Genomic DNA, 27,619 nt, shown 5'->3' with positions numbered 1-27,619 from the left:
TTTCACTCTCCTGTTTCACTTTCATCAAGAGGCACTTTAGTTCTTCTTCACTTTCTGCCATAAGGGTGTTGTCATCTACATGTCTGAGGTTATTGATATTTCTCCCAGCAATCTTGATTCCAGCTTGTGCTTCATCCAATCCAGCATTTCTCATGATGTACTCTGCATATAAGTTAAATAAGCAGGGTACAATATACAGCCTTGACATACTCCTTTCCAAATTTGGAACCAGTCTGGTGTTCCACATCCAGTTCTAACTGTTGCTTCTTGAACTGCATACAGATTTCTCAGGAGGCAGGTCAGGTGGTCTGGTATTCCCATCTCTTTATGTATTTTACACAGTTTGTTGTGATCCACACAGTCAAAGGCTTTGGCATAGTCAATAAAGCAGAAGTAGATGTTTTTCTGGAACTCTCTTGCTTTTTTGATGATCCAGCAGATGTTGGCAATTTGATCTCTGGTTCCTCTGCCTTTTCTAAAACCAGGTTGAACATCTGGAAGTTCATGGTTCGCGTGTTGTTGAAGCCGGGCTTGGAGAATTTTGAGCATTACTTTGCTAGCGTGTGAGAAGAGTGCTATTGTGCAGTAGTTTGAGCATTCTTTGGCATTGCCTTTCTCTGGGATTGGAATGAAAACACCTTTTCCAGTCCTGTGGCCAGTGCTGAGTTTTCCAAATTTGCTGGCATATTGAGTGCATCACTTTAACAGCACAATCTTTTAGGATTTGAAATGGCTCAACTGGAATTCCGTCGCCTCCACTAGCTTTGTTTGTAGTGGTGCTTCCTAAGACCCACTTGACTTCATATTCCAGGATGCCTGGCTCTAGGTGAGTGATCACACCATTGTGATTATCTGGATCATGAAGATCTTTTTTGTATAGTTCTTCTGTGTATTCTTGCCACCTTCTCTTAATATCTTCTGCTTCTTTTAGGTCCATACCATTTCTGTCCTTTATTGTGCCTGTCTTTGCATGAAAAGTTCCGTTGGTATCTCTAATTTTCTTGAAGAGATCTCTAGTCTTTTCCATTCTGTTGTTTTCCTCTATTGCTTTGCATTGATCACTGAGGAAGGTTTTCTTATCTTTCCTTGCTATTCTTTGGAACTCTGCATTCAAATGGGCATATCGTTCCTTTTCTCCTTTGCTTTTCTCTTCTCTTCTTTTCACAGCTATTTATAAGACCTCCTCAGACAACCATTTTGCCTTTTTGCATTTCTTTTTCTTGGGAATGGTCTTGATCACTGCCTCCTGTTCAATGTCACAAACCTCTGTCCATAGTTCTTCAGGTAATCTGTCTATCAGATCTAATCCCTTGAATCTATTTGTCACTTCTACTGTATAATCATAAGGGATTTGATTAAGGTCATACCTGAATGATCTAGTGGTTTTCTCTACTTTCTTCAACTTAAGTCTGAATTTGGCAATAAGGGGTTCACGATCTGAGCCACAGTCAGTTCCCGGTCTTGTTTTTGCTGATATAGAGAGCTTCTCCATCTTTGGCTGCAAGGAATATAATCAATCTGATTTCAATATTGACCACCTGGTGATGTCCATGTGTAGAGTCTTCTCTTGTGTTGTTAGAAGAGGGTGTTTGCTATGACCAGTGTGTTCTTTTGGCAAAACTCTATTAGCCTTTGCCCTGATTCATTCTTTACTCCAGGGCCAAATTTGCCTGTTACTCCAGGTATTTTTTTACTTCCTACTTTTACATTCCAGTCCCCTATAATGAAAAGGACATCTTTTTTGGGTGTTAGTTCTAGAAGGTCTTGTAGGTCTTCATAGAACCGTTCAACTTCAGCTTCTTCAGCATTACTGGTCAGGGAATAGACTTGGATTGCTGTGATATTGAATGGTTTGCCTTGGAAACGAGCAGAGATCATTCTGTCCTTTTTGAGATTGCATCCAAATACTGCATTTCGGACTCCTTTGATACTATGATGGCTACTCCATTTCTTCTAAGGTATTCTTGCCCACAGTAGTAGATACAATGGTCATCTGAGTTAAATTCCCCCATTCCAGTCCATTTTAGTTCACTGATTTCTAAAATGTCTTTATTCACTCTTGCCATCTCCTGTCTGACCACTTCCAATTTGCCTTGATTCATGGACCTAGCATTCCAGGTTCCTATGCAATATTGCTCTTCAAAGCATCAGACTTTACTTCCATCACTGGTCACATCCACAACTGGATATTGTTTTTGCTTTGGCTCTCTCTCGTCATTCTTTCTGGAGTTGTTTCTCTACTGATCTCCAGTAGCATATTGGGCACCTACCGACCTGGGGAGTTCATCTTTCAGTGCCCTATCTTTTTGCCTTTTCATACTGTTCATGGGGTTCTCAGGGCAAGAATATGAAGTGGTTTGCCATTCCCTTCTCCAGTGGACCATGTTTTGTCAGAACTCTCCACCGTGACCCGTCCATCTTGGGTGGCCCCACACGGCATGGCTCATAGTTTCATTGAGTTAGACAAGGCTGTGGTCCATATGATCAGTTTGGTTAGTTTTCTGTGATTGTGGTTTTCATTCTGTCTGCCCTCTGATGGAGAAGGATAAGAGGCTTATGGAAGTTTCCTGATGGAAGAGACTGACTGAAGGGGAAACTGGGTCTTGTTCTGATGGGCAGGGTCATGCTCAGTAAATCTTTAATCCAATTTTATGTTAGGCCAAACTTGTAGGGTATAGAGAAGTGTAATTAATTTCTTTCAGTCATATGACAGATAAAATATATTAAAAAGTATGTAGGGATACAGATAACCAGAGTATCATAATTAATAAGATAGAGCTAATTAACATATTTCAAACTATATTCCTTGAAAAAAACTGTATAAATTGGCCAAATATTAAACAATAAAACCTAGACAAGATCCAAACAGTAGAAATAATAAAGAAAATATTCTCTGATCACATTGCAATAAAATGAGAAAATAATAACAAAATCAGGGGAAAAAAATGATGCTTCCATTTGATACTTTTTAAAACCTTTCTTGGAGAACGCTTAGATGAAAAATAGCAACAAATGAAAATCATATAATTTCTAGGGAAGAAAAAATTTTTAAATAGCACTTTGTTTGTATGTATCCATATCATAATTTGTACTGCTATAAAATATTCTGTACTATATCACCTGTGTTTCCTTCTTAAAGTTATCATATTTCTTTGTATTTAGATAATTCATCCCCTCAGACACACGCGTGCGCACGTGTGTGTGTGTGTGTGTGTGTGTGTGAGATATGTGATATGCTTCTAATATTTTCCCATAAAGATTATTCCAGCACCATTCTTAGTAGGTTATCATTTCTCTTGTGATTCCTCCTACTACCTCTGTCACACACCTAATTCCCATGCATACTCAAGTCTGTCTCTCTTACTGATCTATTTGTCACTCCTTGAGTCAATACCACATTATCTAAATGCTTTATAGTAGGACTTAATCTGGTTGATCATTTGACCCCTCCTTCCTTGTCTTTGTAAAAATTATCTTGGTTTTTTGCATTTCTTTACTTTTCCATATCAATTTAAGGGTCAGATTTTCAAGCTCTTTTCTTATAACTCTTAAAACTTTGTAAATGCATTGAATTTATCTATTACCACAGGAAAAATTGCCACTTTTATAACATATATAATTGTATCTCCCAAATTATATAAGCTTTCTTTTATATTCTTCCATAAGAGTTAGCATCTTCTATAAAGTTCTTATGTATCTTGTCTCTAGGTACATTACCATTTTGTTGCCCTTTTGAATATTTCTATTGCTAAGATAAATTGATGTTATTAAATTTATGTATATTGGTTTCGCATTCAGCAACCTTGCAGAACTCCTTAACAATTATTATTGAAACAGTTATATAATCTGCAAATAATGAGGAAATTGCTTCTTTATGATTCTTATACCACTTGTTTATTTTTCCTGTCTTATTAAATTGGCCAGGACTTTCAGGACAATGCTGAACTGATGCTATAATAGTAACCATATTTCTTTTGTTCTTGGTTCTAAAGAATATGCATCTAATATTTCACTATTACCATGATAACTATGGGATTCTTATATGATACTTCCCTTATCAAGTTATGGATATTTCTTTTCACTTCTGGTTTAAGAGTTTCATTTGGAATGAGTATTGGTTTTTATCAATATTTCTATTCTTATTATCATATCGTCTTTGATCTATTGATATAGTAGATTACAGTAATAAATTTGCTAATCTCCTTTAATGGTTCTAGCTTGATCAATGCTGGATTCAGTTTGCCAGCATTTCATTTGATCTGTCTAGGTAAATGAGACTGACTTATAATCTTCTTTCATGAGCCAACCCTTTGGGTTGCTTTTCCGTCTCTGCTTCACTGTCTTCCTTCTCTATTGGCCCTGAGAACTCCAAATTCTCACTCTGCTCTGCAGAACAATTCAGCTCTCCATCCCCCCATGGCATTTCTCAATAAGTGATCAAAGAAAGAGACTTTCACTGAAAGTCTCTTAGTAGCTTCTAAAACATTTGACAGATTCAGAAGAAAAAGCAATGTAATCATTTTACACATAGATCATTTAAAAATCTGAAATGTAAAATTAATCGTCATTTACTTAGAATTTGTGACTTTTCGTGTTTTTTAGAGCAGTGTATGAACTTCAAGGACTGACATTAGTTCATACTGGTTAACATGGAATTAGTTATGGAGTTAATCCTCTATCTTAACTAATGTATTTTATTGTCCTATGATATTACATTTACATTTGTTGTTTACTTTTGTTAAACTTGAACTTGTCATCATTACCATTGCATAGTATCACAATTCAAAGAACGAACTCTCATTGTAAAAGTGGTTTGCAGAAATATAATAATGACTGAAATAGAAAAATAAATCCTATAAGTAATAAATGGACTCTGTCAAAGCAAAAAGCTTGAATCTGTATGTCATAAGTGGACGATCGATGTGGATAATCTCACAAAAGCAGATAAAAATAAATAAGAAAACAGGGAGATGACAATGAATAATGATAAATAAATTTTATTGGATCAATGATCCTTCTGGTCAAGTGTGTGTGTATTAGTCGCTCAGTCGTGTCCGACTCCGCGACCCCATGGACTGTAGCCCGCCAGGCTCCTCTGTTCCTGGAGTTCTCCAGGCAGGAATACTGGAGTGGGTTGCCATTTCCTTCTGCAGGGGGTCTTCCCAACCCAGAGATCAAACCTAGGTCTCCTGCATTGCAGGCAGATTCTTTACTGTCTGAGCCACCAGGGAAGCCCCTTTGTTCTAATACCTAATTTATTATCTCTTAACAGTTTATCAAAGAATACTAGAAGACTTCCAAAACTTCCTTACTATATTCTAATTTATCAACCTCACTTTTAAATCAGCTGACTGTCCCTAGTACAAACACACACACACACACACACAAAAGGATTTCCAGTACAAAATTGTCAAAATTCCATGTTAAAGGTTGAAAGATATAAAAACTATAGAGTCATCATTTGCCCTCATAGCAAAAATAAGCACAGTTTTATCCTTGCTGGTAAGATATAAAACCAGCTTCAAAAATAACAAATATTGTAGTTGGAAAGAAAGCAAGAAATAATCAGTAGAATTCCTTTGTCAGAGCTATTGGATTTCTTATAATGTGACTGGCATTTAAAAATTGATGACTGTTATGTATGTAAACAAGCAGACACTGTACTTCATAGTTGAGTAAAATGATTGAATAAGTCAGTTGTCAGTATAGATTCACCATATATGTGAGAGAGAAGTATTCAATAACTTTTAGTCCTATTTATCATGAAGCTGATTTTAAAAGAAGAGATTTCTGGTTTAATTAAACTTAGTTTGTCAATTATGAAATAGACTTTAAAAAGCACATTAAATCCTATGCCAATGTTCATAGCAGCCTTATTCACAATACTTGAAAGGTGGTTTCCAAATGTCCCATCAACAGATAAATGGACAAATGTCCAAGAAATAAATGGTAAACAAAATGTGGTATGTATATATGATGAAATATTATTCAGCCTTAAAAATGAATGAGATTCTGATACTTGCCACAACATGGATGAAGCTTTAAAATACTATGCCAAGTTAAATTTGCCAGATATGAAAAAGGACCAGTATTGTATTGATATGATTCCTCTTATACGAGGTACCTAGAATAGGCAAATTTATGGAGACAAGGTAGAATAGTGGTTGCCAGGGAACAGGGGAGGGAGAAATGGGGAGTTGCTTAATGAGTTTCTCTTGGAGATGATGAAAAAGTTTTAGAGATGGATATACTTTGGTGATGTTTGCACAAATTTTATGAAAGTATTTAATGCTGCTGAATTGTATACTTAAAAATGGTTATTTAAAGTAGTAAATTTTTTATTATATGTGTTTTACCACAGTGAAAAGAAAAGATAGTTAAACTGATATTAAATAAGCTCTAGCTACATGAGCAGCAAGGAAAGGCATCACTGTACCAATGGGAGATGTTGCTTCCAAATGCAGTATGGCACTTCATGGTGAAAATAGTGGAGGTCTGTCTATAGCATGCCTCCGGACCCTGATTTGCTTGTTGAGGGACATCACGGGAGTTGTGATTATAAACTGACTGTGGTCAATTAGTATATGTCTCCTCAGTCAATAGGACTGAAACAAAAAGTGAGTACAGGACACTTTTGCACACCAATTGCTCTGGCTGGCAAACAACAACAACAGCAAAAGGTTTTGCAGTGTTTTCTAATAAGAAGTCAAATCTTTTAAAATGAGTGTTTCTGTGACTATGCATGGCCTGTCTCAGTAATACATTTAGGATGTTGAATAGTCTGGATCTTTGACTTCAGGGTCTAAATACCAGAATTTTTAAATGATTAAATATCACAACTTCTTAAAACTCAACAGTGGTGCAAACAGCTCAGTGGCTGAGAGTTCAACATTTTCCCAGTACCAATGATTTTCTTCGCTCACCAGGAAAAACACTTAAGGTATGTCTTTGCATCTTAAAAATCACATCCAAATGCTGTATCTGAACATGCAAAAATACCTTGTGAGGCTAATGTCACCAGAGAGAGGATGTGACTCCATCAGCTGCTGTCTCCCCCAGCTGAGACCGTTTACCTAGCTTGCAGTGTCACCAAGCTGGGGCTCTTGTCCTCTGGTGAAACTCTGAAAATAGTCTTTAGAGAGAACTCTCACCATAATTTCTAGATCTGCATTTGATCTGAAAGGCCAGAAATAATCTGTCAAAGCTTCCCAACAACCTATAATTCTGAGTTAAGATTTTCTAATTTAGAAAACATAAAGAGCGGGGGGAAACCCAACAAGCTATGGCAGCTGACAGCTCAAGCAGCTCCCCAGCCAGATATAGATTTCTTCGTGAATGATTTCAAACAGCATTTCTCCTCTCACAGATAGGAAAAAAACATTACTGCTATTCGCTTTTTAATTTGATTTTTACTTTTAGTTAAGATACAGAGATACATGGTTTAAAAGGTCACATAACTCCATAAAGATTCAAACAAAAACAGCAATTTCATGTTTCTCATCTCCTCATGCCTAATCTATATTTTTAGAGGCAACCACTCTGGTTTTTTTTTTTTTTTTCCTACTGCTTTCTTTGATACGTCTCATTCTCTAATAATATACTCAGACCACTATTTTTAAAAAATTTTTTCCACATCAGATATTATCTATTGACTTTCTGTTATAGAAAAGAAAGGGATTAGGTTCACGTATAAGCACTTATTTTCTCTTTCTGTCTCTTCTCTTCCCATTATAGCTATAATTTTTGGTTAGATAATCAGACGATATGTACACTGCCTGACTATATATATGACTATAGAATAGTATTGCTAAGCAAATACTACTCACAGCTATATCATGCAGTATATTTTGGTTATGTATATACATATATTTTTTGCTTTCTCTGGAGTTAATAAGGACTTCATTTCTTCCTTTGCTCAGTTTTCTATATATTTATCACTAATTTGTACCCAAAGTCTTCTCCAGAGGTTTAATTTTTGCTTAAATTTACTTGAATGTATCAGATTATCCATCAATTTCCATTTTTCTTGGGAAAATCCCCCTTAGAGTCCCTCAACTGCTGCCTCAATTTGATCTAGATGTTCCCTCAGTGTGATGAACAGATCTTTTCCAGAGATTTTTCTTTCTTCATCCTCTTTTGGATTCCATTTGTCACTTCCCTGCATCCCATATCCTTCTCTTTATTGGTTACTTCCTTGTTTTGGTGGGACACATCATCTAGTAACTTTTTTAGATGGGTTAGTGGGAAATAAATACTTGGCATATCTTTATTCTACCCTCATTTAACAGTTTAGCTGGAGAAGCAATTCTATGTTAGAAATTATTTTCCTCAAAAATTTTAAGGCTTTATTCCATTGTCTTATAACCTCCAATTTTTGCTATGAAGAAATCTGCACTATTTTGATTCTCAGTCCTTTTTATGTGACCTCTGATTTTCACTCCCTCAGAAAAAGTTAGGCTCTTCTGTTTGTGTAAAATATTCTCAAATTTTGTGATGCTGTGCCTTGATATGAACATTTTTCATTCATTTTCCTGACCACTCATGGATATATTAACTGACTAGATCCTTCAGTTTAGGGAAATTTTCTTATATTATTTCTTTGATAATTTTCTCCTGTATATTTCCTTCTCTATTTCTTTTTGGATCTTCCATTAATCAGACATTATACCTATTGGTCTAATTCTCTAATTTTCATATTTGTAGTCACCTCTTATTTATTTCTTTTTGTTTCACTTTCTGTGAGATTTCAACTTTATTTCTAGCCCTTCTATTAATGTTTTAATTTTGCTTTCATATTTTTGCTTTCAAGTGTTTGCTCTTGTCCTTTGAATGTTCCAGTTTGTAGCCTTCTATTTGTACCCACTACCTTCTCATCTCCTAAGTCTCTAAAAGTATTAATGATAAGGATATTTCCTAAATCTACTTCTATCTGCATTCTCTCTTTTTCTTTTTCTTCCCTGTTTCGTTCCTTTAGTCTTTAGTGTTAGAAGTATCCTACAGATTCCTGATGCTCACTAGCTGCCTGAATATATGAAAAGTGCAGCATCTCCCTGAGCTGTTAGCCTGACTGCCAAGCTTCTAGGAACTTACTGAGGGGAAGAAGTGGGTGGGTGGCAGGGTTGTCTGCCTTTTAGCACATATGTAAATTTTTCTTTCATATCCATGTTTCAGGATGCAGCTCTCTCCCTCTTATTCAGTCAGTCTATTTCCAGATCAGAGGAGGCAGTTCCTCTCTGAATGGGTGGTGGGGGGTGGTATTTAGAAAGCCCAATTACTTGTTAATAAAAGACGCTCAAGCTCTCTTTACAGACCCACTTGCCACTGTCTCCCTGGGCTCCACTTTCAGAGACGTTTAGCATCCCTAAGTCCTAAGTAGCTCCGCTCTCTGGGTTGGTTTGCTTCTGGGAACTCCCCGCTTCCAGCTTTCTAGGGTCTGCTGTCAGTTACCTTTCATCCATCTTCACTCTAATTTCCAAAATACTGTTGTGTTCTCCATTGTCATTGCCCTAGTGAATGTATGCTTTTTTTAAAAGTTCCTTTTACTATCATTTAAGAAGGATTTCCAAAAGATTGGAGGTAAATACAGGTTCAATCTGCCATATTCAATCAAAAGTCTTCATTTTTCATACCAGTATTTACATTTAGAATCTTAAAATTTTTTAAAAATGTAGCGTATCCAAAATTAGGTGTGATTTATGCATGCATTTATGTCCCTTTGGGCAATAGTTCTCAAAGGATAGTTCCTCAGGCCAGCAGCATTAGGCTCAGCTGGGAACTTGTTAGAAATGCAAAATCTTGGGCTCTACCCCAGACTTACCGAATCAGAAACTCTGGGCTGACAGCCTGGAAATCTATGCTTGAACAAGCTTTCCATGGGATTGGTCAAATCTGTGCTGGAGTCTGAGAACCACTGCTGTCGGTGATTGAGGCATTCTGAACATTAGAGAAACACTCCCCTACTCCCAACCTCAGCTTTGGAGCCTTCTCCTCAAATCCAAGCCCAAAATGTGTCCAACAGAATAAAAAGACTCTTTTGAGATGACTTCCTCTAACAGGACCCATCCTCCTAAGAAAATGTGTATGAATTCAGATGCTTTTCTCTTCCATGACACCTAGTTATTTACTGCTTTAGATAGTAAACAGACCAGGATCCCTGAGGCCAGAAATGCCAGCAGGCCAAGTGTGGCATGAGAAGAAAAGACAGTGGGAAGCAGAGAAGTCTGGAGAGGGGGACAGTAGTCAGATCTCCTTCCTCTTCTGTATCTTCAGTCAACAAGTTGATGGAGGAACTGCCAGCTTCCCTCAGGGCAGGGAACCTTGAGGAACCTCTTGGAACAGGAGGAACTTTGGAACCCTGTGATGGTTGCGTGCCATAGCCCTCTGCTTACCTTCAGAGCAGCAGAGGCTGCTAGTCATCCCAGCCACTCACATCCCCCCCCACCCCACCCATCTTTTTGATTGCTCTGAGCTCCTCCATCTGCATCTCATCTCCCTACCTTCCGCTCTTCTCCTTCCCCACCTTGGTGACTCTTTGCATGTTCTCCTTTGGAACAATCACAGCCACTCTCCCTTTGGTGGACAGCTCTCTCCAAGGTGCAATTAACACTCCTTTTCCACCTTCCCTCCCAGATATGTCTTCACTGTCATTTATACCTTTGAAGCCTTGATAAAGATATTGGCAAGAGGATTTTGTCTAAATGAGTTCACTTACCTGAGAGATCCTTGGAACTGGCTGGATTTTAGTGTCATCACTCTGGCGTGAGTATTTCTCCACATTGATCTGTGTATGACATTATAGGTATGTCCAGAAAAACATCTACTTCTGCTTTATTGATTATGCCAAAGCCTTTGATTATGTTACTGCTAAGTCGCTTCAGTCGTGTCCGACTCTGTGCAACCCCATAGACAGAAGCCCACCGAGCTCCCCCATCCCTGAGATTCTCCAGACAAGAACACTGGAGTGGGTTGCCATTTCCTTCTCCAATGCATGAAAGTGAAAAGTGAAAGGGAAGTCACTCAGTCGTATCCAACACTTAGCAACCCCATGGACTACAGCCTACCAGGCTCCTCCATCCATGGGATTTTCCAGGCAAGAGTATTGGAGTGGGGTGCCAGAAAATTCTTTAAGAGATGAGAATATCAGACCACCTTACCTGCCTCCTGAGGAACCTGTATGCAGGTCAAGAAGCAACAGTTAGAACTGGATATGGAACAACAGACTGATTCCAAAATGGGAAAGAACTACTCCAAGGCTGTATATTGTCATCCTGCTTATTTAACTTATTTGCAGAAGTGCTGGGCTGGAGGAAGCACAAGCTGGAACCAAGACTGCCAAGAGAAATATTAATAATCTCAGATACACAGGTGAAACCACCCTTATGGCAGAAAGTGAAGAGAAACTGAAGGACCTCTTGATGAAAGTGAAAGAGGAGAGTGAAAAAGCTGGCTTAAAACGCAACATTCAAAAAACTGAAGATCATGGCATCTGGTCCCATCACTTCATGGCAAATAGATGGGGAAACAATGGAAACAGTGACAGACTTGATTTTTGGGGGCTCCAAAATCACTGCAGATGGTGATTGGAGCCATGAAATTAAAAGATACTTTTAATTTTTGCTCCTTGGAAGAAAAGCTATGACCAACCTAGACAGCATATTAAAAAGCAGAGACAGTACTTTGCCAACAAAAGTCTGTCTAGTCAAAGTTGTGGTTTTTCCAGTAGTCATGTATGGACATGAGAGTTGGACTCTGAAGAAAGCTGAGGGATGAAAAATTGATGCTTTTGAATTGTGGTGTTGGAGAAAACTTTTGAGAGTCCCTTGGACTGCAAAGAGATCCAACCAGTCAGTCCTAAAGAAAATCAGTCCTGAATATTCATTGGAAGGACAGATGCTGAAGCTGAAACTCCAATACTTTGGCCACCTGATGCGAAGAAGTGACTCATTTGAAAAGTGACTCATTTGCTGGGAAAGATTGAAGGCAGGAGGAGAAGGGGATGACAGAGGATGAGATGGTTGGATGGCATCACCAACTCAATGAACATGAGTTTGAGCAAGCTCCAGGAGTTGGTGATGGATAGGGAAGCCTGGCGTGCTGCAGTCCATGAGGTCTCAAAGAGCTGGACATGACTGAGTGACTGAACTGAAACAGGCTGCCATTCCAGGGGTATTATCCTTATCTCTTTCCAACTTCCTCATTTGGGACTGTGTGGCCCAGGGTCTCTTTGCCAAAGACTTGCTTTGGGAGTCATTTTCCAGGGTTAGTCCCATTCCCTCAGGGAGAAGTTGGAGACCTTAAATCTGAGCTTATAACTGACCTGTCAAAATGGATCGGCTTTGTACCTCCTGAACATGAAGATCTTTCCCTGAGGAACCAGTGCCCAAGGAGATGGGTTGGCCACACACCATCTGCATGGGTAGTACACATAATCTTCTGGATCACAATGGTGTGGTGGTGGTTTACTTGCTAAGTCATGTCCAATTCCTGTTATCCCATGGACTGTAGCCTGCCAGGCTCCTCTGTCCATGGGATTTCCCAGATAAGAATACTGGAGTGGGTTGCCATTTCCTTCTCCAGAGAATCTTCCTGACCCAGGGATTGAACCCAGGTGTCCTGCTTTGCAGGCGGATTCTTTACCACTGAACCACCAGGGAAGTCCTTGCATCTTCTCAAAGAGGCCACTCTGAAAAATATTGCCATAATTAAATCAGGGTTCATGTCAGTCTATGGATGCAAGTGCCAGGAGATTCTCAGTGTCTGTTCTAGGTCCTTCCTAGGCTTGTGTTGCCCAAAATTGTCTTTATTTATGCTGCATAAAGTCCCAAGACCCTCTTCATGCAGAGATGCTGACTGATTTCTGGTCCTACAGCTATGCTGGTGAAGTGACAGATCTCCGAGGGATCTCAGGCCTGCGGACGTTCAGAGTCCTTAGAGCTTTAAAAACCGTGTCTGTGATCCCGGGTGAGTAGCTTTAACCAGCACATTTACTCATAGAGTTTATGTTGGTTTCCAAAGCCTAACATCCCACTTTGATTTTCACAAGAGCTCTGTAAATTGCCAGAACATGGACTATTGTCCTTATTTAAGAGAAAAAGAAACTGAGGCACAGAGAGTAGAAAACACAATCCCGAATCCTTATCACTAGAGGCATTTGTAACCTGGAAACCTTATGTCCTGATTCTTAGCCAGCGCTCTGTCCAGAGTAACTCATGGCATCCATAAAGGACAAAAAGGTCAGGACCTTGTTTTACATTTTCCTTGCGGGATTCAGGCAAGCCTCCAGTCAGATTCTCATTTATACTTTAAACCGAAATGTAAGCCTGGAAACAGAGAAGAAGGGAAAAGGTAGTCCTAGGCTATGGTGATTGTCTTCCCCATTTTCATGAATCTGAACATTTGAGCCTCAGCCCTGTCTTTGGACCCACAGAAGAGAAAATAATTAGACAGTTCTTGATTACAGACAATTCAGAAATGGAAATAGTCCCCCAGGGCTGATCTTATTGGGCCTCCCAGATCTATGTTGCCACCTGATACTCCTCACCCCCCTCTGGGTTGATGGAGGGGATGGTGAGGCCTGAGACCAGGTAATGGCCTTGAGATGGGACTCAAGGCTTCCCCCTTGTGGCCCAATGGGTTGTCTCCCCTCCCTCACCCCAAAACCCTTGCCCTCACCTGGAAACAGAAATACTTACACTAGAGTAGAAGTCCCTTTCCACAGTTCTGCATCTGGCTCTGCAGGAAATGACTGGAAAGTTTTTGCCAACTTCCACTGAATGAAGAAAATCATGAAGAATCATTTTCTTCATGAAGAAAATCGCAGCCATAAGTAGTCAGTTCTTCCCCTTAGTATCTCTCTCACCTACTCAGCCAGGAAGACCCTGAGTTTTGTATATAACACCTGGCCTATGGAGACTCCCCTCCTGCCTCATCTCTCTCCTGTACCCACCTTCAGAATCTTCCTGTGGTTCCACAGATACTCATAGCGTTTGCTCATCACTCAGCCCCAGGCCACGCTGCTCCTCTGTTAGGAAAGTCCCTTCTCTTCTTCACTCAACTCATACGCATCCTCAGGGTTCTGCCATGCTCCGACTTCCTCAAGGAGGCTCCCTGGTCCTTCCCAGCTTCCTCAACCCCCCACCCGGCCCTACTCCCACCCCCAGGCTTCTGTGATGGACTGTTTCTCCGTGTGCCCACATCCTCAGTAATGCTATAGAGTTTCCCCTCACTGGTCAGACAGCCCCACACAGGCCAGTGCCTTAACCACTGCTTGGCTCCTGAGAGGGAATCAAGCAGGGCAGAGGGTGCTCAGTGGATTATTTGATGACCGAAAAGGCAAGGCAAGGCTAGATCGCAGCTTGCTTCTCTGCTTAGAGCTCTTTCTGCTACCTAAAAATCTGCTTTTCCGAAGAAGGTGATTTCCTTTGCCAGAGCAATAAGTCATCCTTCCTTAAACAAGCAGGGGCCCCATCTTTGCTGCCAGCTATACTGCTCAGATTCTGTCTCTTCCTCAGTGACTCTCAGTGTCACTCATGGCCTCACTCTATTGCTGTGTTCACCCCTCTGTCTTTGTGTCTCTGTCTTGTTCTGTCTCCCTTGCATCTCTCCCTCCCTCCCTCCATTTCCTCCTCTTCTTCCTTTTCTTCCACCTCCTCTTTCGTTCCTCTTCCTTCTTCCTTCTTCCTTCTTTTCTTCTCCTTCTCCTTCTTTCTTTCTCACACACCAATGTTCGTGTGTCCCCAAGCCTCAAGCTGCCTCCCAGGACTGAGATAAGGACAGAATAATAGATACCAAATGACTGGAGTGAAATTGGCAGCCTCATGCTAGGCCTAGTACCTGGAGCATAGCAGGTAGTCAGCAGTTATTTTTTCATCAAATCGCTACTGTCAGGAATTTATTCACTTTAAGAAGATTTTAATAATGCATAGTCTGGGTCTCAGTTGCCTCATCTTTACAGTTGGACAGTATTCTCTTCCTATCTGCCTCTCATGTTTATGGCAAGGTTCAGATGAGGAACTGGGCTTGAAACTGTCCTAGAGTTTGTAAAGGAGAAGGCAATGGCACCCCACTCCAGTACTCTTGCCTCATGGATGGAGGAGCCTGGTAGGCTGCAGTCCATGGGGTCGAGAAGAGTCGGACATGGCTGAGCGACTTCCCTTTAACTTTTCACTTTTATGCACTGGAGAAGGAAATGGCAACCCACTCCAGTGTTCTTGTCTGGAGAATCCCAGGGATGGGGTCACACAGAGTCGGACACGACTGAAGTGACTTAGCAGTAGCAGTAGAGTTTGTAAAATATCTCACACCTGTGTGTAGTGAAAGGCTAGGAAGGCTAAGATGCAAGTGTGCCAGGCACATGTGTGTGCTCTGTGTGTGCCACGTCATCCGAGTGAGAGTATCACTGTCATCTTCCCACAGGACTGAAGGTCATCGTGGGGGCCCTGATCCACTCGGTGAAGAAGCTGGCTGACGTGACCATTCTCACTGTCTTCTGCCTGAGTGTCTTTGCCCTGGTGGGCCTGCAGCTCTTCAAGGGCAACCTCAAGAACAAATGTGTCAAGAATTGCACAGCTGTCAACGAGACAGCCAATTACTCCTCTCACGAACAACGGGAGTGGAATTACTGCCATGGGGACCAAGGTCTGGTTGGTGGGGAGTGTGACACCTCTACATACCTGTGCAGACATATATTTTGATTCCTCTTTCCCACTGAAATGCTTCTCATGAGTTGTGTTTTACTTTGGGGCCCCCCATTCTCGGTTGTCCAATGTCCCTTTTACAAGGAAATGCGCGATCAGTCCAGAGGCAAGTCATTTTGCCTCTGCTGGAGGATGCTCAAGGCTGAGGCCACAGCTCAGCTTCTCTCTTCCCAGATGAGACATTTCCCCTCCCTAGCTCCCAGCATACCCACGGAGGGCACACAGTCAACTGTGTTCTCCTTGCTCAGGCAGAAGTCTCAGCAGGTGTTGCTTTCACCACTCAAGGCTTGAGTTGAGGGTTGAGAACCATATGTGAGACTTCTGCTTCTTGCTTTATTTTGCAGATTACTATACCAACAAAGAAGGCACTTCTGACCCCTTACTCTGTGGCAATGGATCTGATGCAGGGTGAGTGTTCAAGCCATAACAAAACACCAGTGCCCAGCAACCCTTTCTCCTTTTTGTCATCAGTTCTTTCTGGGTGAAGCCTAGGTTGAAAGTCCTAAGGAAAATGTGGAAATTAATCAGCCATGGCCTCTGCCATCCCAGGCTCATGGGAAGAGAGTGTATGAGTAAGCTCCTGCTATGAAACAAACATCCCCAAGATTTTTGTGACTTAAGACACCAGCCATTTATTTAGCTCAGTATTCTGTGCATCTGCACCTTGGGCTGAGATCAGCCTCTTGTTCCTCTGACATTGACTGGACTCATTCATGCGTCTGCAGAAAGTGGACAGATTAGCAGGGGTCCAGCTGATCCCGGATGGCCTCAGCTGGGGTGCCTTGTCTCTGTTACGCGTAGTTTCTCACCCCCCAGCAGACTAGCCCAGGCTTATTCTCCTACGGGAGATGGGATTCCAAGAGAAAGAATGGAAATGTGCAAGGTCTCTTGAGGCCTAGGTTAGAATTGGCATAATGTCACTTCTACTGCATCCTGTTGACTCAAGTTGCAAGGCACAAGTGAGTCCAGATCCAAGAAATGGGGGAACAGACTCACCTCTTGATGGGAAAACTTGCAACATCATATTGAAAGGGGTATGGAGATGGAAAAGGGAATAACTGTGGTCATTTTTGCAAACAATCTGCCCAAGAAAGGAAGTAATATTTGTTAAATATGTTTTGTGTCAAATGATCTTCATTTCGTTGTCACAACTCCATCACATGGGTTTCATTATCCTCACATAATGGAGGAAGAGACACATGCTCAGACTGTGCAATTTCAAATTCTTACAGAGGCCAGACACATAACAACATGTGTCTGGAATGTGAGGAATGGGCTGGGTGGGTACCAAGACCATGAGAGTTCATGCTCCAGCCAAAGTGGTAGCCACTTCCCAGTTCAGCTTTTGGTTGTCATGTGGAAACATAGGTCCACTGCTTCCAGATGATCCAGGTTTTTAAAATGGAGACAGGAAATTTCAATTTTTATGTAAACTCTCTTAACTATAAACATTGACTACAAATTCCAAAAGATATCTACATATTGTGGGCCAAACACAATATTTTAGCAATGCAAATTCAGCCAGCAATCTGCCAGTTTGTGAGCTCTGATGCATATACATAAAGATGCTGTGCTGTGGAGAACCCGAGCTGTCCTAGAGGCTCCCTGGGCTGGGAAAACATAGCAAGGTGATGGTGTGAGGCAGGGAGGATGTCAAGGAAGGTTTCCCAGAGGTGGTGAGGTTGAAAGGCAAACAGGATGTCTCCAGGCTGGATGAACAAGAGATGGTTTGAGTGGTACCATTCCAGGTGGCAGAATAGAATGTGAGACAAAACAAAGGCACATGGGATTCCTCAGGTCTGCCTGCTGCTTTGCAGGAGCAGGTATGAGTAGAAAGAGATTAGGCAACAGATGAGAAAGGCTTATCCCTGCCCTCCATGGCAGTGGTGTCTGGAAGCCCAGGCCCACACAACCCCCTCCCTGAATGGCTAACAGCCCTATATTGCATAAGTAGCATAGGGTGGGGCATGCTGGAGTTCAGCCGTCATCAGTTCCCTAAGAAAACAATCTCATCAAGAGCTAAGGGGGGAACTAACAGAAGAATTTGCGCAACACAGGCCCCCTGGCCTCTTTCTTTATAAATGCACTTGGCATTTGGTTCTTGAGCTCAGGAAGAGGGTTGTTCTGATGTCAATTTTCATTTGCCTTTGACTTAATTGAAACCAAGGATCTGTCAATGTCCTTTCCCCATCTCGATAATGACATTTCTCACGAGGATGGTTCCACAGTAACCCATACACTGACTGTGGTAAAGCTGTGAGGTCTGCCCATGGGGCCCCCCTCTGACTCCGAGAGAGACCAACTGTCCTGATGGGTAGGTCCTGGCCAGGCGGGAAGGAGTGGAAAGGGCTGGGATGTCAAGTAGAGGCCAGCTTAGGTGACGGGCAGAGAGAACCCTGGTGGGCATGCTGTGAACACCAAACCTGGATTCTGTGCTGAGCTACAGAGAAGTCAGAGACCTGAGCAAAAGCCCACACTGACCAATGGCACTGCGGGGAGAAAGTCTGAGGTCTCAAGATGGAGAACAAGTAACAGGAAATACCTGATGATTTTCAGCATTCTTTCACATACATTATTCTAGTCCATGTTTTTGGTAGCTTCTGGTTAAAAACAGCAAGAATTTTAATTCTGCATTTTACATATAATATTTACTATGCTGAAGGCACCTTGCAAGAGCCTTTGCACCATGGTCTCATTTAATTCTCTTGAGCAGTTAGCTTTTGATGCGTAGCAGCTATAGTGGTGTTCTACAGCAGACAGAGATAGGCTGCCCTTAGCGTTAAGTAGCAAACCTCCAGGTAATGGGTTAACTAGCTCCTTGGGAAAGTGAAACCAAGAGAGTGTCTTTATATGTGGGGCTACAGAGCCTGGAAACTTGCAAATCTCCAACCAAAGTTGGAGATAGATAGAATTGGGATTGGGTTACAATCAAGTTGTCAGGCCCTAATCAGTTGCATGGGTTCCTGCCTATGTGTCTGCTTGAATGTCTGGAGTAAGAAGATCCCTCAGAAGTTGGTGTTGGTGGAGGAATCCTAAAGTAGAATCCCTAACTATGAAAAAAAGCATTACCATCTCCTCAACCAGGTCATCCCACATGGGTGGAAAGGATCACTCACATGCCTTGAGCTTAGAGATGCTTCCTGACATCAACTTAGGTCCTTATGATGAGGAAGAGGGACGTGGAGCCTTCCCCACCCCAGGCAGTCATCTTCAGTTTGGCCTTTCTTCATAGGTCAGTCTTCATAAGCTACTCGACAATTTTATTTCTCCTTTGAAATAAATCCATTGGTATCTGTGTGGTTTTAGACAACTGACTTCTTCTCTCTGAACCCCAGCTTCTGTATCTGTTTTTTCTTTTAAAGGATTATTGAGATGATTAAATTACAGCATTTGTGAAACACTTAGGAGAGGGAGAGGCTCAGTTATTGGGAAATGGCGTCTTTATTGTTACATCTAATTGGTCAGTGAACTTTTCTAATGTGTGTCCTCCTTTGAAAGACAACTCTGCAGGTGATGCCAACTGACTCAGGTTTTACTGACTGTCCCTCTTGCGGTGTGAATTTGCAAAAAGCTTATGAGGTCTTGTCTGGGCCAGCTAGTCTTCTCCAGGCCATTTCTCTCTGCATGAAACTCTGAACTGAGGGTATTATGTTACTGGGGCAAGGCCAGGCTGTGTGTGTTTGGTGGGGGGTGTGGCAGGGGGGAGATGGGGGCAGAATCCCCTACTAGGGCCAGAAAAGTAGACTCTTGTCTAACACTCAGAAATAAATTGTCTGAGGAGATACACACATACTGACAAAATGAAAGACATTTTTGTAAACGAGTGCTTGAGCAGAGCAATTTTTTGGTCAATGGGTGCTCTCTCTATGGCTCCCAGTCTCAGGGTTTATGCAGGTGGTGCTGGTTTTCTGGGTTGCCTCTGGCCAATCATTTTGCTCATGCCCATATTTGGTCTGCCTCAGGGCCCTTCCTGGTGGCGCACACATCTGTCAATCAAGACGGATTCCAGAGCAAGGGTTTCTGGGAGGTTTGCAGAATTATTAGGGGCTGGTGTCTGCTCCCTCCTTTTGGTCCCTCCTGAATTCTTCCAGTTGGTTTTGGCGGCAGTCTGTAGGTTCCTTATCGGGACCTCTTATTGTAACTCATGTAAGAAGTTATTTTTGTGTCTGGCCACGGTGGGCAGTTTTGGTAAGTGGTTTCCTAACATTATTATCCCACTTAATGGGCAAAAGAAACTGAGGCCTAAAGAGGCTGAATGTCCAAGGTCACTCAGCTAATGAGAATTAGGCTAGGCCTTGAACTCCAATCTTTGACTTCAAACCCTCAGGTCCTCTGGCAGTCTTGGACTGTCTTGGCCCCAGTAAACAGAAGTCTGTGTGATTGACAGCCGTATCTGTTCTTGCCGCAGCCACTGCCCTGAAGGTTATTTCTGCCTTAAGACATCTGACAACCCAGATTTTAACTATACCAGCTTTGATTCCTTCGCTTGGGCTTTTCTCTCACTGTTTCGCCTCATGACACAGGATTCCTGGGAACGCCTCTACCAGCAGGTATTGATCTGCATGTCTCCATACACGCTCAGTTGGAGTTTGGAGCGTTTGTTGCATGGCTACGTTTTTTCCTGGAGGACTCTGACCACATCAGGGGGCCGTGTTATCTGGGTACACATTTCTCTTTTTTTCTCTCAAATCTGCAGACCCTGAGGGCTTCTGGAAAAATCTATATGATTTTTTTCGTGCTTGTTATCTTCCTGGGGTCTTTCTACCTGGTCAATTTGATCTTGGCTGTGGTCACCATGGCATATGAGGAGCAGAACCAGGCAACCATTGATGAAATTGAAGCCAAGGAGAAGAAGTACCAGGAGACCCTTGAGATACTCCGGGCAGAGCAGGAGGTTAGTGAGGGCTGGACCTTTGTGAAATCTGTTGTAGGCTGTTCACAGTTGGGCAGACATCTGGACCAGTCTCTTACATTAAGGTTGTCATTTTAGGGAACCATAGCAAGATTCATCTTATCTCAGGGACCATCTTAGGTTAGATTTTCTCAAAAAAAAAAGAACCCAAATGAAGAGCCTGTGCAAGTGATTCACTGAGGGGTGCTCTTAGGAGAAGATCAAAGGCAGGATGGAACAAGGAAAGAATTAAATAAGGAAGTGGCCTCAGCTAGAGACTACTTTGACCTGATCCCATGGGAAGCTCCAGGGCATGACTTGTTCCACAGAGGTAGCCCTACCTGGAGGCAAGAGGACTGGCGCTTCCTACCTCCATGCTTGCTCAAGCCAAGGGTACGAAGGAGATTTTCTGCAGAATCCTGCAGCTGTAACCCATTTACTAATGGGTTACTAACATTAGTAATGTTTACTAACATTCAAGCAGCTGGAGGTGAGCATACTAACCTGGTGAGAGAAACCTAGGGCATCAAACACAGTTTACTACAAGGTGTGAGGGCGGTGACCTAGTGGTGGCTCTTCCTGCTGTGTCTCAATCCAACCACCACTCAGGTCCTGAATCAGACCTCCTCTGGTTGAGAAGCCCTCACCCACTGTCTGGGGGACACGCATTTATGCTGAGCACATCCAGATACTGTTGGCTATAGCTGCTATTCTCTCCCTTCAGGTTCTGGCAGCTCTGGGGGTTGACACAGCCTCTCTCCAGTCTCACAATGGATCCCCCTTGGCCTCCAAAACTGCCAGTGAAAGGAAACACAGAATGAAGCCAAGGGTGTCAGAGGGCTCCACAGACGACAATAAGTCACTCCGGTCTGAGTCTTACAACCAGCACCGAATGGTAAGTGACTCAGGCTTGAGCCTTAAAGATAACCCACTTTTGCAGCTTCCATGGACAATACATTGACATGGAAAGAGGTCAGTAGCAGAGAGATAACTGGAGGCACAGAGCCTAGGAGGATGTTTTGATAATCCACCCCCTACCCCCTCCACCACTGCCATGGTGGCCTAAACTAGGGCAGGGACATTATGGATGGGGAAGAGTGTGGATTATAAATACTTTTATGGGAGCTTGAGGGAATCAACAAGACTAGGACTGTGGAATGTTGCAAAAGAAGGGAGAAGTCCAATATGACTCCCGGGTTTCCAGGTTGGCCACTTAAGTTGGTGGTGATTCTAAGAGAGGCACACCGGAGGAAGAACTCTCTGGATTATAGATAGGGCAGGTGGTTTGAACATGCTGACCATAACGTGTCTGTGAACCTGTTGGACGTCAGCGTCCTTCTGACACTCTAATCTGCAGTTCTGGAGCAGGGGAGGGGTCCTTGTTCGTGATGCTGAAATCATTTAAAAGCTTCTTTCTAACCTCATGCCTCAGCTCCTCCAGCTCAAATTCTCACCTACTGTTGGCTCAGGAGATCCTGGCACCTGTCTCGTGGTAACAATCCAGCCTGGGAATACTTTCAGGACCTCATTTCAGACCCAGTAGCAATTTTCCCTCTCGTCATAACCTGCTACCTCCCACTCCAAGATTCCCAGTACTCACCAGGTTTCCTCCCACCAGCTCCCTCTCCCTTGAAAGTCTTGTGTACCCCAAATGTACCCTTTCAACAAGCCTGAGATATAATAACCCCTTTGTGGTGGAGTAGGTCCCACACTGGCAGTATGCGAAAGGGGCTTGACATGGTTATTTTTCAGAGCTGCTGGATCTCACTTCCCTCTTGATCTCTTTTCCTTGTGCTCCTCTGAAAGATGTGTTACTTTTTGGAATAGGATCTCTACAACCCCCAGACTTATGTGTGCATGTCCATACACAGACACACTCCCATGCACTCTGGCCTCGGTGACATCCACACACCAGCATTTATGAGAGTCTGCTCTGCCTCTTTTGAGCAGCACCTGGCATGAACAGGGCACAGTTCAGAAGCTGTTTCAAACTGGGATTTGACTGGAGCTCTGACAACCTCAGGGCAGGATAAATCACAGTTTCTGTGGACATGGCAGTGACACTCTGAATTGGGCTTTAATTTCTCCCATCCAGTCAACTCCACAGAGATTAGCACTAGGATGTCCAATAATCATCTGGTGTATGTATGTGCTTATCTCTCTAGCTAGATCTACCTTCAAAGGGCAAAGGAGGAAACATCCCTTTCTAGGTCAACAACACTAGGCGCTTGGTATAAAGAGTTGACTAAAACATGGCCCATTTTCCAAGAACTTCCATTTGGGTGGAGGAGGCAGACATAAAAACAGCTATGTGTTGAATACTGTTTAGGGACAGATAGATGTTGTTTGGGGAATAGGAGCAGGAACATCTATTCTTATAAGGGTGAGAGTGTATCAGGAAAGGCTTCTTGAAGGAGGGGATAATTGAAGTTCTTAGTAAATAGTGAGTAAGTCCTCCAGTAACTGAGGACTGGGAGGGTTTGAGAGAGAATGTTTTCCAGGCAGAAAGATCATGTTTGTTCTAACGACAGGGAGACCTTGTTTGGGTACTCCCTTAGTGCTAACTGATTGGAGTTTCCATTTGTTAAGGCATTCCCTTCCTTCTTTCCCAGGTGTGTTACTGTAGTAAGTAGACCACAGGCAGTTTTAATAAAAAGCCATTTTCTGATCAGCAGTAATGAGAGGGAGATCGGGGGTAGCACTTAGCAGAGAGACGCAGCAGGACTTTCAGGGAACACACAGGAGACCAGTTGATCTGCTCGAATGATTTTAGGACAAGTCCAGTACTTAGACTCAGAGGCCACTGTCCACCATCTGCCAAATAGGTGAATTCTGAAATATCAGGTTGTGGCCAAGGAGACACCGCTTGACAAATACAGGACCAAAATTTTCTTCTTAGTTTCTCGACTTACTTAGTGCCCCAGTGCACGTGACTCAGCTGTCCCATCTTTAATGAGGACTTGCCAATTCTGCGCCTTTGCTTCAAAAGTGGGAAGGATTCGTGGATTTTATGAGTTCACAGTCCTTGAGCATATATTCTAGATAAAGAGTGCTGTGTTTTTAATACTGAATTACAATGAAGATTGCTGTGCCGGACTAGGCTCCAAATCATCAAGAAAGCAAACTTCAATTCTGAGGGAGATGAGGATAGGTCAAGAGGGTTTTAATTGACAGTGTCCCAACTTTAATAATTTAGTGAGTAAAAGAAATTAAGTCAGGGAGGGGAAATTCAGCAATATGATCTGAGTTTGATAGGAAGTCAAAGTTTAGATTTTAGAAACACTTTCTATGAAGAGAAAAACGAATATTGTATATTAATGCATATATGTGGAATCTAGAAAAATGTTATGGGTGATCTTATTTGCAAAGCAGAAATAGAGATACAGATGTAGAGAACAAACCAATTCAGAAGGGTGGTGGGAGGAACAGGGAGATTGGGATTGACATGTATACACTACTATATATAAAATAGATAACTACTGAGAACTTACTGTGTAGCAGAGAGAACTCTCCTCAAGGCTCTGTGGTGACCTAAATGGGACAGAAATCCAAGAAAGAGGAGATACATGTTTAGTATAGTTAACCATGGTGACTCAGACAGTGAAGAATCCACCTGTGATGCAGGAGACCTAGGTTCAATCTCTGGGTTGGGAAGATCCCCTGGAGAAGGGAATGGCAACCCACTCCAGTATTCTTGCCTGGAGAATCCCATGGACAGAGGAGTCTGGCAGGCTACAGTCCATGGAAAGAGTTGGATCCAGCTGATGACTAACACTTTTTCTCTCACAGTTGATTCACTTTGCTGTATAGGTGAAATGAACACAACATTGTAAAGCAACTATACTTCAATAAAAATTAATTTAAAAAAACAGAAAGAAGCACTTTCTATGAGCTGAGGACAGAACTGATAAGTTGCCTGGTCAGGTTCATGGTTGTGGGAACCAGTCAACCCAGCATACTAAGCCTCCAGGGGCTCGAGGCCTATGAATTAGCTCCTTTCCTCTGGAAACTGTACACCACACGATTCCCTCGGAGGAAGATTTTGATGGGAAATGTTTTATTGATTTGGAGGAATGGCACTATTCTTCCAGGAAATGAGACTGCAACTCTCCCTTCAATCTCCCCATTGTTGACTGTTCAACGCTTGCCTCCAGGGATCCTGGAACCTCATTATGTTACAAAGCTCTTGTCTCCTCCTTTGCAACACAAACTCTCACACCCATATAGGCTGGATCTAATGAATTGTCAGACCTAATTTTCAGAAAATAAAGAGGGCTCATTCATTCAAGAACCCTTTACCAAGGTTGTTTGTACTGGTGTACATAACTGTCTCCTGAGGTCACAACTTTGCACTGAAGCAGGGAACTTAAGATACTTTTGTCCAGCCCCATGGCCAAAGATTGGCAAACAACCGACCCACCTGGCTGACAAGTTTGTCCTCTGACATATCCTTGGCCACGAAGACCTCTTTGCTGATCTTGAGCACCTTGCAGTCTCTTTTCAGTGTTGGCCTTTTCCCAGACCGAGTTAAGAATGTTCTTTTCCTGTCTTCTCTCTCTGTGTACACCCAGAGCACCCCATAGATCTGTGTCTTTAATTTTCCGTAGGAGGGTCATGAGGCTGAGGGCAGGGAAGTGGGAGTGGGTGGAGGGAAGTGTTGAGTTCCAGACTTGCCTGCAGGATGATCTTCCAGGCTACCTTCTTTCCCCCTTTTTTGGGGCAATGCCCAGTCTTTCCTAGGCCTCACCGCTGGGAGACGCCGGGCTAGCCATGGCAGTGTGTTCCATTTCCAGGCCCCTGGCCGAGACATCTCTTTCCCTGACGGGGTCACAGATGATGGAGTCTTTCCTGGAGACTATGAAAGCCATCATGGCTCCCTGCTGATGCTTAGGGGTGCGGGCCAGCAAGGCCCCCTCCCTAGGAGTCCACTGCCTCAAACCCTCAACCGTGGCTCAGGGCGTGGAGAAGATGGAGCTCCCAAAATGACCACTGGAGAGCTTGCCCCTGGAGTCATCGAAGTCCCGGTGAGTTTGGGAATGCTCCAGGCTCTCTGGGGCCGCTCTGCAGCTAGAGGCCTCAGGCCAAAGAGCCCCGTGTGTTACTATGGAAGAATCATTTAGACATCGCTCTGCCCAACTCCTCCCAGCTACCCTCATTCTACAGGCAAGACAGGTGAGACCCAGAGGGAGCGATTGGATTTACTCGAAATCAAACCTGTCTTCTGGTTTACTCTGTAAAGAATCTGCCTGCAATGCAGGAGACCCAGGCTTGATCCCTGGGTTGGGAAGATTCCCCTGGAGAAGGAAATGGCAACCTACTCCAGTATTCTTGCCTGGGAAATCCCATGGATGAGGAGCCTGGTGGGCTACAGTCCATGGGATCGCAACAGTAGACATGACTTAGCGACTAAACAACAACGACAAGTGATACAGACTATTTTCCAACTGCTCTGATTTCTTTCCCTGCTGGAGTTTCTCTGTCCCTCTTCCCTATCACTGCCTTAGAGATAGGCCTATTTGCTCCCTGGATGAGTATGAAAAAAAAATGAAATATTCTTCTCTTCTTGCCTGTAACTCTGCGCAAACTACCTTGGGCTTGACAATTAAGACTCAGAGAAATCATGGGAGGTGCCCTGGACAGATCTTAGCAGAAGCAGAGTATCCCTAACTTGACTTGGAGAAGTAGGAACTTGCCAAAATGCACAAATTAGGCAACAGTGACTAACTGGCCAACACTCTTAATAGAATAATCACAGAGTTTAATGGCAAATCAGAGACTCCTCATCAGATTGGAACTGTGATTTAATTAAACTCTCCCTCCAGCTTCAATACTGTCACTTCTCTGATTTTCTTTTGCCCTCTGGCTGGTCCAGGACACAGCATGGCTTGCACACAGACTTCTGAACTGACCATTATATGGCTCTAGTGACTTGGCTAAGTCTCCCAGAGTTACCTTAGCTCCATCTCTGACTGGATGTATGGGATTCAGAGTCCCAGCAAGAAATAGATGAGCCGCTGCAGTGGGCAACTGCAGTTTATGGAAGTATTTAAGAGGTGTGCTCTGGACTTAAGAACAAAGAAGGGGCAGTGAAGCACTGTGAGACTAGCCACAGTGGGAAGCTGTAACCCACCTAGGCTGCAGGAATGAGGGGAGGAACCAGAGCCCAGCAAGAGCTGCCACTTTATATGAGAGGCGTCCTGACAGAAGGCAGCCCAGCAAAAGCCCAGCAGAGAAGTAGCCAGCTGGCAGATAGTGACTCCTCCCTCCTCTCAGCCTCTGATCTCCTATCTGTGCCTCCCACTGGCCAGACCTGACCAGAACCAGAGGCTGAGGGTGATGCAGTTTGCCCAGGTCACCCTCCCCAAGTATGGAGCAGGGCAGAGATGGTGGAGGGTAGGTCCTCCGAGGATCAACAGAGAATCGCCAACCCAGAGCCCTTAGGTCAACACCAGGCTGCAGGAGGTACTTTAACACTCTGGAAAATGCCTCATTCAAGAAACCTTGTTGTTGTACTGTGGATTACCACTTTCCTAGATATTCCAGCCTTGATTCATTTTAGTGAAATTATCAACTAGTGCAAGATGAACTCATTACATGGACCTGAACTTCATTCACAGTTGTGCCATTTATCAACTGAGTCACCATTAGCAAGTCCCTTAAATTCTTCAAACCTCCATATTTCCTCTTGTAAAGACCTTATTAAAAGGTTTCTAAATGACTGGAGGGTTAAATGGAATCACAGAGCCCTTTCATTTATATATATGTCTGATCAATAATAGCAGTAGATGCTAGAACCTTTTGTTGAGTCCTCACGGTTGAGAGCTTTCCAAGCTTTCTTTGTATGTATGAAGTACTTACTATGAGCTTCACCTATAGCAGGTGCTCAGTAAACACTTGTCGAATTTGTATTCTGAATGATTTGCACAGTGCTGAGTCACCATCTATGAACCTGGGACTCCCCACATCCAGGATATGTGTGTGACTAGAGTTAGGGGCCTGGCACAGAACCCAGACAGAACTTCCAATAAAGGCC

General features: G+C 42.9%; 1 protein-coding gene across 6 annotated transcripts in view; it reads left to right on the top strand.

The window, feature by feature from the left end:
* SCN10A (sodium voltage-gated channel alpha subunit 10) overlaps nt 1–27,619 on the top strand; it is an 87,654-nt gene that overhangs the window by 12,370 nt on the left and 47,665 nt on the right. For 3 of the 6 annotated variants that reach the window (XM_065933016.1, XM_065933018.1, XM_065933017.1), the window contains exons 2-10: nt 6,858–6,940; nt 10,630–10,758; nt 12,869–12,960; nt 15,415–15,636; nt 16,040–16,103; nt 20,104–20,245; nt 20,392–20,589; nt 21,311–21,481; nt 25,317–25,610. In XM_065933016.1, coding sequence (XP_065789088.1) covers nt 6,906–6,940; nt 10,630–10,758; nt 12,869–12,960; nt 15,415–15,636; nt 16,040–16,103; nt 20,104–20,245; nt 20,392–20,589; nt 21,311–21,481; nt 25,317–25,610 — 1,347 coding nt within the window. In that variant the 5' untranslated portion in view covers nt 6,858–6,905. The remainder of the gene's footprint in view (nt 1–6,857; nt 6,941–10,629; nt 10,759–12,868; nt 12,961–15,414; nt 15,637–16,039; nt 16,104–20,103; nt 20,246–20,391; nt 20,590–21,310; nt 21,482–25,316; nt 25,611–27,619) is intronic. The other 3 variants (XM_065933014.1, XM_065933015.1, XM_065933013.1) reach the window with 1 other exon arrangement.

The sequence above is a fragment of the Muntiacus reevesi genome, chromosome 4 (assembly GCF_963930625.1).
Source record: "Muntiacus reevesi chromosome 4, mMunRee1.1, whole genome shotgun sequence".
NCBI lineage: Eukaryota > Metazoa > Chordata > Mammalia > Artiodactyla > Cervidae > Muntiacus > Muntiacus reevesi.
The sequence above is the reverse complement of the archived record's forward strand: the minus strand, read 5'-3'. Positions and strand labels throughout refer to the sequence as shown.